Source organism: Oryctolagus cuniculus, chromosome 4, assembly GCF_051225735.1.
Source record: "Oryctolagus cuniculus isolate XC-2025 breed Fujian yellow rabbit chromosome 4, ASM5122573v1, whole genome shotgun sequence".
NCBI classification, from domain to species: Eukaryota; Metazoa; Chordata; class Mammalia; order Lagomorpha; family Leporidae; genus Oryctolagus; species Oryctolagus cuniculus.
In genome coordinates this window covers 163,620,636-163,633,989 of record NC_142870.1, presented here as the reverse complement: position 1 = coordinate 163,633,989, position 13,354 = coordinate 163,620,636, and the positions used below count along the sequence as shown (strand labels likewise).

The following is a 13,354-nucleotide window of genomic DNA, read 5'->3' as shown; positions in this document are numbered from 1 at the left end:
ATTTGTCACTGTCTGTGTTTTGGATTTTAGCCGTGGTGACAGGGATGAGGGGATATCTCATTGTAGCTTTGCTTTGATTCCCTGCTGGCTACTGATGTTGAGTTTTTTTTTTCATATGTTTGTTGGCCATTTGTATTACTTTGTTTGAGAACCATCTATTGAAACCCTTTGCCCCCAAAGCTCCCAGGAGAATTCTCTCCTCAGGACCAGATGGGTTACCTGATAACACGGGGCAACAAAACCTTCCCAGAGCCCTAAGGGAAAACCCTAAGGATTTATAATTTTGAGGAATGTTCCTTCTATACCTAATTTGTGGAGGGTTTTTAATCTTGAAGGTGCGTTGAATCTTATCACATGCTTTCTCTGCATCTACTGAGATGACCATATGGTTTTTGTTCTTCATTTTATTGATGTGACTTATGATGTTTATTGATTTGTGAATGTTGAAGCACCTTGCATATGTTATTTATATTGTTCACTGAATACCATGAGTCAGCTTGGCATTTATTTTCTTTTTAAGTTTATATAAAAAGACTAGAGCAAAGGGGTATATTGATTTATCTTCAGTTCTGCATTACTTTTAGGTCTTGGCATAGAATCTAATTACATATATGATGGCTTCTTTAATGTTTTTTAATTGCACTTATTTACATTTGTATTTTTAGGGAAAGAAACTATGAGGTTGCTCTACTTTCAGTAACTGCAAATTGTGCGTGGAATAAATAATTAGATTGCTAAAAACCATTTTGTTTAAGGCATCAATATAAGATATATTCTGACTTGTTTTATGATCACTTGTTATAACTTAAAATAGAATCTGCTATAAAATGGATTTATTTTCACTTGAATTGGATATTGTTCTAAAGAATTACTGTTCCCAAATAGTTACTAGGTTCCCAAATAGTTACTAGGTTGCTGTTGCTGTGTTTAAAGTTTCAGTCTGCATCATATGATATCTAGTGGAATAAGTTATAAGTTTCTAAAGAGGGAAAATAGGTAACAAATCCCAAGCAGTGAGGCTCTGACACAGTAAATCCTTCTGGATTTTTCTTACAATCTGATTTAATGCTTTTTACAGAAGTGTTAAATTCAGACAACAGTGAGAGGGCTTAGCTTAGAGACATAGCTATCTGAACTGATAGATCCAACAAGTGAAGTGCCACACTCTACCAGGTATTAGAAAACCAAAGGCAATTAAGATATGAGGATATCATGTAGGGTGGAGACAGACAGTAAATCACTGTTTAATTATGAGGTATTAGAGTGATTCAGTAGATGGACACACAGAGTACACCTTTCATCTGTTATTGCATTCTCCAAATGGCTACAGTGGTTGTAGTGGGGCCAGGCTGAAGCTAGGAGCCTGGAGTTCCATCCAGATCTCCCTCATAGGTAGCAGGGGCCCAAGTACTTGGGCCACTGTCCCCTGCTTTCCCTAGGCTCATTAACAGGGAGCTGAATGGGAAGTGGAGCAGCTGGGATTTGAGCTGGTGCTCCAATAGGGTATACCAGTGTTACGGACAGCAGCTTAGCCCACTGCCCCTCAGTGCTGACCCCTAGACCCTATGTTCTTAGTGTCAGAGCAGAACATCAGGAGGGAGAGAAGCCACAGAAAACTGGGAGTATAAAGCAGCACGGGAATGAGATTATGGAACTGGGAGATGACGGAGGGGCTGGAGGGTGCCTAAGGATCCCAAGGATGAGAGCAGTGGAGTTAACAAATTGTGTAGCTTTCAGAAGCTTTAATCCTAGGAGCTGCCTAGATAATAGGAGTGACTATGGGCTCTTGATTGGCAGTGATGGGGTGTGTAAGGACAAGATGTATTCTGAGGACTCCCAGTTTTCTGGCTTGGAAAGTTAGAAAGACTGTGCTGATCGTAGGAGTCAGGACTCGGGATCTCAGAAGAACAGATCTGGAGAGGGGGAGAACAATTTTGAGTTTAGCCATAGGGTGATGTTTTCTGCACACTTGTGGAATGTCACTTTGGTGAGGAGCAATGTCTATGCTGAGAGTTTGTAGCCATGGGAGTGGATGACACCATCTTTCGGGGGGGGTGTTGAGAATTGTGAGACGGCGGGGCTAGGTTGATTCTATGAAACGTGTATTATCATAGTTTCCTTGCTATTCTGGGCCTTGTACCTTAAGTATCAGTTTTATTTAACTCTTTAGATAAGGCTCTGGGCACTTTGACTTAAGTACCCTGAATAGTAACATTCTTGAAATTTCCTATGAGTGTCTTATTTTTGCAACTAGTTTCTGAAGACAAGATTAAATCTATTATTATCTTTGGCACAGTGCTAATCATAGTGTCTGTGCTCAGTATACACCTGCTGGTCAGTAGACTTTGGGTCAGACCCACGAGGATACAATAAGGGCATGATTTAGAACAGTGGTCAGCAAACCATGCCCTTCAGGCTACACTTGGCCTGCCACTTGTTTCTGTGAATACAGAACTATTGTAACCCAGCCATGCCCATTCGTTCGTGTTTGTGTGCTGTCTGTGGCTGCTTTCATGCTGTCTTGGCGTAGATGAGTGGTTGTGACAGAGATCGTGTGGTCAGCAAAGCCAAAGACACTTGGCTTTGATATGGCCCTTTTCAGACAGTGCAGTGTGACTCATGACGTAGAAAACGCCAGTGTTACATCGCGTGCCGTGGTGAGAGCCTTGGCCTAAATGTAAAGCCACTGACTGGTGATGCTGCGAGTCCCCTCCTGCCCTTCCAGGCTGACGGCGGAGCTGCTGCGCCTGCTTTGTGCCGAGCCCCAGGTGAAGGAGCAGGTGAAGCTCTACGAGGGCGTACCCGTCCTCCTGAGTCTGCTCCACTCCGACCACCTGAAGCTGCTCTGGAGTGTCGTCTGGATCCTGGTGCAGCTTTGTGAGGACCCCGAGACCAGTGTGGAGATCCGCGTTTGGGGAGGCATCAAGCAGCTGCTTCACCTTTTACGAGGGTGAGTCTGGGTTGCGTCTCCTTTGCCGACTTCGCAGAGGCTGGGTCCTCCATGTCAAGCTGGCAGATTAGGTCCACACTGACCTCCTTCCCTCCTGCTTTGGGGTTTTGTTTGTTTGTTTGGTCATTCATATTTTCCTGAGCTGTTTATACCTGTAGTAAGAATGCTCTAAATCAAAGTCAGGAGTGTTTATCTTTTATATGCCTTGGGAGCTCTCCTATTTGTCTTTGTATCAGCAGCCTCCAGTTCAATGGCGGGCATGTACAAGGCCATCAGTGGAAATCTAGTAAAGAAAATATTTGTCTTGCATCTTTTCCTTAAATCAGTGTATGCACTTTGTAATTTCAACAAGCGCAATAATGCTGATATTATACTAAAATGTTAACATGTGCATGTATATCATCTCTTTGTAAAAGAAAAACAAAGTCTATATTAAAGGAACAAATGCATAATTCTTATTTAATATAAAAAGAATGTGATCAATCAAATGGTTGCTATGTTACTGATGCTGGTTGAGTTGCTGTACTTTTCTCTATCATCTTTATGTGCAGTCCTTTAAAGTGGATATTATGACCTTTTAAAGTATTCCAGTGATATTCTAAGCTGTGAGTATGGGGAAGGGCTGGTTTGTTAATATAGCTTCAAATTGAAATTCTGGGGCTGGCGCTGTGGTGCATAAAGTTAAGCCTCTGCCTTTAGTGCCAGCATCCCATATGGACTCTGGTTTGAGTCCTGGCTACTCCACTTCTCATCCAGCTTTCCTGCTAATGTGCCTATGAAGGCAGCAGAAGATGTTCCAAGTGCTTGGGCCCCTGCACCCACATGGGAGACCTGGAAAAAGCTCCTGGCTCCTGGCTTTGGTCTGGTTCATCCCTGGCCTTTGCAGCCATTTGGGAGATCTCTCTCACTCTGTCTGTCTCTTTCTCTCTCTGCCTTTCAAACAAACAAATTTTAAAAGGGTTCTTTGGAATTATGTTGCAATGTGACTATTATATTTTATGAAGTATTGAGTAAGAATATATTTTTGGTACCATCCATGGGAAAATTCAGTTACTTACAAAAGCGTAACTCATCTCTGTGGATGCTGAATCAGAGTTAAAAATAAATATGTCTGTCTGAAACAGGTCATGTTTATGATCAGTAGTACGTAAATAAAGCCCATCCTAATAAAAGCAGAGTGACTTAATTTTAATAAAACCAGATGTTATCAAATCAATATTATTAAGATTTCGTTCATTTTATTCTTCCAGGAATATTGCAGAACTGTGTGTTACCAATTTCATTTTCTCTGAGGGAACATTTCAAAGCACAAGAGCAAATACAAACTGTAACATTGCTCATGATTTCTGTTGTTACTGAAACAAAAGAGAAAAATTTATAAACCATTGACAGTCTTCTTGCTTTTATGAATGTCCCAATTACTTCATTTGTTTTTAATTTAAAAAATGTGTTTTATTTATTTGAAAAGCTTAGGTACAAACATACAGAGAGAGAAAGAGGGGGAGACAGAGATCTTACATCCACTGGTGCACTCCCCAGAAGCCCACAGTAACCAGGGCTGGGTCAGGCTAAAGCCAAGAGCTAGGAACTCAATCTAGGTCTCCCACATGAGTTTCAGGGACCCAAGAACTTGAGCCATCACCTTCTGCCTCCCAGACTGTGTATTAGCAAGAATCTGGAATGAGAAATAAAGACAGGACTCCAACCCAGGCCCTCCAGTATGGGAAGCAGGCATTCCAAGTGGCAATTTAAACAGTGCACCCGACACCCGCCCCTCAGTTACTTTAAGATGTAAAGTATTAATCTTCCAAAAATGTTGTGACATAGTAAGCTAGCTCCTTGGTCAAAATAATTATAATTGCCAAAGATTTTTTTGCTTGGGTTTGTAGGATGTTGATGGTGATGATGATGTTGGTTATGGTATTATTTAGTATTTGTCAGTCAGAGTTATTACAACACTGTGGTTTGCCCTTTCAGAAAGTAGCTTTATTTAATAATAAAAAATTCTATAATAGTTCAGCAATACTTTAATGATGAAAATCTGCCTTTTTTCTTGCACAGAGTTGAGTCTAATATCAGGTACTAGCTTTCTCTTTTGTTAAGTCATATGTATCCATAATAGAAAAAGTTCTTTCATGTTTAAAGAGTTATTTTGTAGTCTGTATCCTGGTCAGTGTTAGAAAGCTCTTCCATGGGAAGATGATGTGTTAACCCTTACTCAATGTTAAATATGTCTCTGGAGCTCTGGGAGAATTTATTACCCCAGCTGGGTAAACAATATCCGTTCACAGCTTGTGCCTGCCCTTAGGCTGCCTGGAGCAGGTACTAGGGGGTGGAGGTTTCCAGGTTGTCTGGTGGCTTGAGTATGAATAGTCACTATTGTCAGTGCAGTTTTTAGAAATCTGTCCATGCCCTTTCATCTGCAATCCCAAATTCAAAGGCAGTTCCCACAGGGCTCCATGTTCTCTATAACTTGGAGAGATCCCTACCATTTGAGTCTTCAGATGATCATGTTGACTGATAAGATCACCCCTTTTGTGACTGTCTCTCTGCCCATTTCCATGCCCATTGAAGGAAGGATACCAGTGGACCCAGATTATCTGGGATGGAAATCAAAGATACTCCATCTGCATTATATTGGGCACATATAAATTCAGATGGAACTGCAGTCACAAATCAGAGAGAAGTGAAAAAACGACAGCAGTCCTGTAAAGCAAAAGGGACCAAGGCAGACAAAGGACAGGTGAAGCATCCATATATTGTAGAAGCCAGCGCACTAAGAACACAGAAAAACAGACAGTAAGCAGAACTTGAGTTCATGAAATGAGATTAAAGGTGAGATAAGACAACAGGAATGGCAGGAGATTGCAGAAGAAAGAACACAAGGACTAAATAAAACCCATGGAACCGATGAGTTCACTGGGATACCAGAAAAACACTGAGAGTAGTGAAATAGAGAAGAAGCTTAAAAGATAATATAGAATACACAGGAAAAAGACAAAGACAGGAAGGTAATTCAGAAGTGAAGGGAAGGTCAGTACCTCAGTTTTCTTTCTTCTTCTTTTTATTTGACAGGTAGAGTTATAGACAGAGAGAGACAGAAAGGTCTTCCTTCGGTTGGTTCACTCCCCTAACGGCTGCTACAGCTGAAGCTATGAAGCCAGGAGCTGGGTGCTTCCTTCCGGTCTCCCATGTGGGTACAGGGGCCCAAGCACTTGGGCCATCCTCCACTGCCCTTCCGGGCCACAGCAGAGAGCTGGACTGGAAGAGGAGCAACTGGGACTAGAACCCAGGGTGCCGGCACCGCAGGTGGAGGATTAGCCAAGTGAGCCACGGCGCTGGCCTAGTACATCAGTTTTCAACATGTAGATAATTGAGATCCCAGAGATACAGAGAAATATAAAAAGGAACAAAAATTAGAAGTATCTCAGAAAAGGACTTTCCTAAAATAAAGGAAGATTGGAATTTCATGGAAAAAGAAAATTCAGAACAATCAAAACTGAGATATATTCATGTGAATTAACTGAAGCAAAACAGAGTTCACAAACCAAGGTGGTGAGCTGTGCAGAGCAAGAGAAAGAGCAGTCTTTTCAGGAAGTATTTTAGCAGCCATAAAAGAAATGAAGATATGGCTCCTACCTCACACCACACACAGAAATCAATTCTAGGTGGAAGGAAAGCGAAATAATAAAAATAACACAGAAGAAGACAGTGAGCACGAAGAAAAACTGATAAATGGTCTGTGCATTTACCTCTTTTTTTCCAGAGACAGAAATTTTGTTTCTGATCGCTCCTCCCTTGGAAGCTTGTCTAGCGCAAATGCTGCAGGCCGGATCCAGCAGCTTCATTTGTCAGAAGATTTGAGCCCTCGAGAAATACAAGAAAATACCTTCTCTCTTCAAGCAGGTGTTTATGTTATGTTACTATGGCTTATTATTCAATATTATATAATTTGCTATTCTGTATTACTAGTCTCTGTTTCAAGATTAGTGTGATAATGTTAGTTAGGCACATTTTATAACTTTGCAAAAATCTAGAGTGAAACCCATGTGGTTGCCAGAAGTCAGTGCTGGACTTGCGGGTTAGTAAAACAGCAAGCTTTTCTCTCCCTTCCACGTTCTGAACTCATTGAAAAGTATGCACGGAAGCCTGACTTAATGAGATGGGACAATGGGGCAGGTGTTTGACCCTGCACTTAGGAAGCCAGTTAGGACATCTGTGTCCCACACAGGAGAACCCCAGTTCAATCCCTGGCCCTGGTTACTGATTAGTTTCCTGGTAGTGCATACCCTGGGAGGCAGCAGGGATGGCTCAAGTAGCTGGGTTCTTGTCACCCTCGTTGAAGACCTGGACTGAGTTCTTGGCTCCAGGATGTAGCTTGGCTCAGTTCTAGCTGCTGTAGGCATTTGAGGAGTAAACCAGCAGATGGAAGCTTGCTTTCTATGTCTCTCAAATATATAAGTAGAAAATTTTAAAATGAGAAGAAAGTGAATATTAGTTTTATTACTGGCAAAGCTAGGTTAGAAAATGCAGTTTGATCTGTGTCCAGAGTCATACTTCCTAGAAATTTCTAAATCTTGGACCACCTTACCTAAGGGAGAATCTACTGCACATATTCCCATCTCACCAGATGCAAGAGGGTGCCTTCCTCACATGTATGAGCTCCAAAGAGAGGACAGAGAGACGTGCTACCCCTGTGTGTACGTTTCACATGAAAGCAATAGAAGCGATGCTTGCATATGCTGTTGGGGGTAGGCTGCCTTGAACAGGTGCATGGTGGCACCTGGCCTTTGGGACAAGTGGGGCTACAGTGCAGTCTGAGGGTTTCTGGCTAAGCTGGTGCTCTTGTAGCTGCCATAAAGGGAGCAGAGAGTGTGGTGTGGGCCCATTAAAGGTCAAGGAGAACCTGAGATGGAGGAGCAGAGAGGGTGGGAGAGGGATGAGGGAGTGCGGGCAGGAGATGGCAGCCTTTCTTTGATCCCCAGTGTTTCCTCCTGAAGAATGGAGATGTTTCTTCACTGACATAGGCAGACAGGGAAATGGGACCCTCCAGTTGTTCTTTCTGCTCACTCTGAAGGCCTTGGTCTCAACACAGGGCTTGTGTTGGCAGCTCCCTATGTGATGGCTCCCTGGAAGTGTGATCACCTCACTCTCAGAGCACCCAGACTTTCTTGGACTCCTGAGAGAGTGGGTGAGATTGATGGCGATAGATGTCAAAAGAGCAGTGACCCATAATGTGGGATTACAGGAGGATTTATGTCCTCAGAGGGGCACGAGGGAGCCTCTGGGTGGGGGGTAGCTTCAGGGTATATAGAAATAGGATGGCTCATGGAGCTGTACACTTGCTTTACATAGCTTATTTAATACCTAAATAAAAAGGGAAAAATAATAAAAATAAAAAGTTAAGGAGTTAAGAATAGGGTCTAAGTTTGGCTCCATCTACTTTGGCAGCCATATGGCTTTGGACAAGTTCTTTAACCTCTGTGAGTCTCAGCTTAGTTTTTATTTATTTATTTATTTATTTTGAGAGGGGAAGAGAGGGAGGCAGAGAGAGAAAAAATTCCTATCCTGCAATTGCTAGGGTTAGGCCCGGCTGACTCTGGGAGCCAGGAATTCAATCCAGGTCTTCCATGTGGGTGACAGGGATCTACTGCACATTAGCAAGAAGCTGGAGTCAGGAGCCAGGAATAGGACTCAAACCCAGACACTCTCATGTTGGATCTGGGCACCCCTAAGCAGCATCTCCACTGCCAAGTCACAGGCATACTGTCTGTGTCAGCCAGTAATGGTGTCGTAATTAGAAGACTTTTGTGAGAATTACCAGAGGATGTACATAAAACCTTTAGCGCAGTCTGGACTACCAGCAGGGACTCTGTCATCTGAGTGCTCCTTACCACAGCAGCTGGCATGCCTCTGGGAGAACAAAGATCAGTGCAGAATACCACCAGAGGCTGCCGTGATGACTGTGGGAGGCATGCTGAATTGAATGTCTGACAGACTAGGCTCCCCCTGTTGACCCCTTCCACTCTGGTTGTATGGCCTAATCTATTCACCTGTCAGAACCTGTCTTCTCATAAGTAAAACTTAATCATAGTACACATTCCGATGACAAGGATCACGTGTGAGGACAATACATAGAAAACATGTGTTCATCTATCTAGCATTGTAGGTGTATTTATTGAGAACCTAAGTACCAGGCACATGTTGGGCACTGGGGATTGGAATGAACCTGAGAGACAGAGTCCCTGCCTCCTGGCACACAGTACGTGCTTAATAAAAGACTGTGATGGGATGTATATGCACATAAATTAGAACATTAGGAATCATTCCCCCAGAGCTGTGCCAGCAGGAAAACAGTGTTCTTGAGTGGGGACATTGAAGTGAACACCCGGCGGAATCCGAGTGTTGCTAGGAAAGTGTACTGATTGCGAGGACCTTGCTGACCGTGCTCTTGGCTTCTCATTGCAGCCTGTTGTGCCGCCCTCACGGAACTGGTGCTCAATGACACCAATGCCCACCAGGTGGTCCAGGTGAGAACTCTGCTCTCCCAGGTCAGGCTCCCATAGGCAGATCATGAGTAATCCTCTCTTGGCACTGTGAACCCCACAAAGTAGGATACCATCATGTGATTTTAAAAAATTTTAACATTTCTTGTTTAAGTTAGATATTTCCATTTTTTAATTTTTGTCCTTCTTCCTTTAACTCACTTGACTTAAAAAGGTCTGACCATGTGGTTAATTGATGTTGCTGTTTCTTTCCTAAGTTATGTGTAGCCTGAATGGCCTTAATTCTGATCCTGTAGCATTCTTTGGGTTATGGACAAGAGTCATAACCGAGCAAAATATTAATGGCCAAGAAGCCAATTTCAGAGTATAAGTCATTAATTAATATAATATTTATGCAGTTATATAATTAAATAAATGAACATATAAATATACTCATCTGTATATCTAACCTGTGTTTTGGTTTGTATTTCAAAAGCTACCTCCTGTTTACTGAATTTTATAGGGGAGATGTTTTTGGGGGGGTTCAATACAATACATCCAACTTTCACTTCAAAATATACAAATCCATAAATGTTATTAAAGGTTCACATTACTTAAGGAGGAAGTCCCTGGGGGAGCTCAGTAAATCAGGGGTAGCTGGAAGGACAGGATATTTGGTATTACCTAGATGGAGGTGGAGTTTCTGCTATCACATCTTATTGCCTTAGCTCCTAGAAGAAATGCCTTAACATTGCTAAGTCTTATTTTCCCAAGCATAAAACAGGAAGTTAGAAATTATTTACAAAATAGCTATGAAGATTATATGCAGTAAGGTAGGTAGAGTTCTTTGGGGTTATAATATAACTGTGCTACATAACAGAGACCACTAATTTGTATATTTAATGCCTACCAAAAAAGTAGCAATAAGTAAATACATTTTGTTCCTTCCTCCATGTAAATATTTGTATTTGAGTAAGTCTAGGAAGGCATTAACTAGTTCTGCCAGTAGCTTTCATTTTCTTTTTTTAAAGTTTGTTATTCTTGTTTCTTTTCCTTAAATTTTTATGATCATTCTATATGTATTCTTTAATTTCTAAAACTACAAAGAGAGGTTATATTCATAGTTAACTATTTAAAATGAAGAGTGTAAAGATTTTAGGATTCTTTTAGCCCTTAAGGCATTCGGATCTGGCTGAAAAGCCCATGAGAGTATTTTAGGCATGGAAAACCGACACTCTGGCAAAAAAAATGACCTAAATGAAAGATCTCTGCGAGTGAGATCCCAGTGGAAAGAACAGGTCATCAAAGAAGGAGGTACCGTTCTCTGAAGGGAGGAGAGAACTTCCACTTTGACTATGACCTTGTCTAAATATGATCAGAGTTGGCAAACTCAAAAGGCCTCCATAGCCTTGGCAACTCATGACAAGAGCCTGGGGTGATTACTGACACCATAAACTAGAGTGTCAATTTGTTAAGTCAACAACAGGAGTCACTGTGCACTTACTGCTCATGTAGGATCTCTGTCCTTAATATGCTGAACATTGTGATTTAATGCTATAACTAGTACTCAAACAGTATTTTTCGCTTTGTGTTTCTGTGTGGGTGCAAACTGCTGAAAGCTTTACTTAATATATGCTAAATTGATCTCCTGTATATAAAGAGAATTGAAAATGAATCTTGATGTGAATGGAAGGGGAGAGGGAGCAGGGAAGGGGAGGGTTGCGGGTGGAGGGAAGTTATGGGGGGGGAAGCCATTGTAATCCATAAATAAAAGTTTAAAAAAGGCTTTTAGGATTCTTTTTCTCTGTTCCTATTTAAAATTTATGTTTTTTATTTTACTGTATTTAAACACTTTAAATTTATATACTTTATCTTTCCTTAATTTTTATTAATAGAAGGAGAACAGATTTCTTGTGTTTCATAGATATAATTCTAAGAAGATAACCATACTTGGCTCCCTCAAACTACCCTCCTTCTTTCTTTTCTTTTTTCCTTTAATTTTTACAATAGCTTTTTTTTTTGTATTTCATGTATAAGGATACTTCCCACCATATTTTCCATCTCTCCCTCATTCCCACCCTCTCCCCTCCTTCTTTCTTATTTTTATTTAAATTTTACAATGGCATACTTTAGTAGATTTTCTTTATAATCGTAAGTTTAAATTTCCACTCAATAAAGAATGCAGTAAATAGTGAGTAAAAACAAAACAAAACAATGTTCCTCAAGAGTGTAGACAAGGGCTATAAACAATCATCAAATCTCATAATGTCAATTTGCTCATATATGTTACACATTTTTGTACTCTGTATATTAATTATCCCAAATTTTTCCCCACCCTCAATCTCCCTCCTTCTTTCCTTCCTTCCTTTTTTTTAATTGTTGTAAAAATGTGCTTTCAGTTTACTCTATAATCATAGGCTTAATCCATCATTAATCATAATATCCAGCAAGTAAAAAAACAGAAAGACCACAGTTCCATAGGAGTATACACAAGAGTTAAAAATAAAAATCAAATATCAAGATGTCCATTTCATTCCTATACATTTTTTTGGTATTCTATATTAACTACCACATGTCAGAAGAAACATATGATATTTGTCTTTTGGGACAGGATATCTCATTAAGCATATTGGTTTTCAGTTGCATCTATTTTGTTGCAAAAGATAGGATTTCATTAATTTTTGGCCGAATAGTATTCTATAATGTATATTACCACAATTTCTTTATCCAGTCATCTGTTGATGGATATCTGGGTTGATTTTATATCTTAGCTCTTATTGTGAATGGAACTGCAATAAACATGGGGGTACAAATAACTTTTTCATATGCTTATTTCATTTTGTTTGGATAAATTCCAAGGAGTGAGATGGCTGGGTCATATGATAGTTCTATTTTCAGATTTCTGAGGAATCTCTGTACTGTCTTCCATTATGGTTGTATAAGTTTACATTTCCACCAACAGTGCATTAGGATACGTTTTTCTCTACATCTTTGCCAGCATTTATTATTTTTTGATTTTTGGATGATAGCCATTCTAATTGGGGTGAGGTGAAACCTGATAGTCATTTTTTTTTTTTTTTGGACAGGCAGAGTTAGACAGAGAGAGAGAGACAGAGAGAAAGGTCTTCCTTTCGTTGGTTCACCCCCCAAATGGCTGCTATGGCTGGCGCTGTGCTGATCAGAAGCCAGGAGCCAGGTGCTTCCTCCTGGTCTCCCTTGCAGGAGCAGGGCCCAAGCACTTGGGCCATCCTCCACTGCCTTCCTGGGCCACATCAGAGAGCTAGACTGGAAGAGGAGCAACCGGGACGGAATTTGGCACCCCAACTGGGACTAGAGCCCAGAGTGCCGACGCCGCAGGCGAAGGATTAGGCTAGTGAGCTGTGGCGCTGGCCTCTGATAGTGGTTTTGATTTGCATTTCCCTGATGCTAGTGATCCTGATCGTTGGCCATTTGTATTTCATTCCTTGAAAAATGCCTGTTTATGTCCTTTAACAATTTCTTAACTGGGTTGTTTGTTTTGTGTTTGTTGGATTTCTTGAGCTCTTTATAGATCCTAGATATCAATCGTTTGTCAGTTGCATAGTTTGTAAATATTTTCTCTCATTCTGTCAGTTGCCTCTTCACTTTTTTGAATGTTTCCTTTGCAGTGCAGAAGCTTCTCAGCTTGATGTAATCCAATTTGTCTATTTTTCGCTTTGATTGCCTCTGCCTCTAGGATCTTTTCCAAGAACTCTCTGCCTGTGTCAATGTCTTTCAGAGTTTCCCTCTAGTAATTTGATATCAGGCCACATATTTAGATCCTTGATCCATTGTGAATTGATTTTTATATAAGGTGTAAGGTAGGGGTCTTGTTTCATACTTTGCATGTAGAGATCCAATTTTTCCTACACCATTTATTGAAGAGATTATCCTTTCTCTG

At 40.9% G+C, this 13,354-nt stretch overlaps 1 protein-coding gene across 4 annotated transcripts in view; it reads left to right on the top strand.

The window, feature by feature from the left end:
• Positions 1-13,354, top strand: part of NEK10 (NIMA related kinase 10) — a 376,851-nt gene that overhangs the window by 71,386 nt on the left and 292,111 nt on the right. For all 4 annotated transcript variants that reach the window (XM_008266079.5, XM_008266081.5, XM_002716230.6 and 1 more), the window contains exons 12-14: positions 2,726-2,950; positions 6,717-6,856; positions 9,419-9,480. In XM_008266079.5, the coding sequence (XP_008264301.3) occupies positions 2,726-2,950; positions 6,717-6,856; positions 9,419-9,480 (427 nt within the window). The remainder of the gene's footprint in view (positions 1-2,725; positions 2,951-6,716; positions 6,857-9,418; positions 9,481-13,354) is intronic.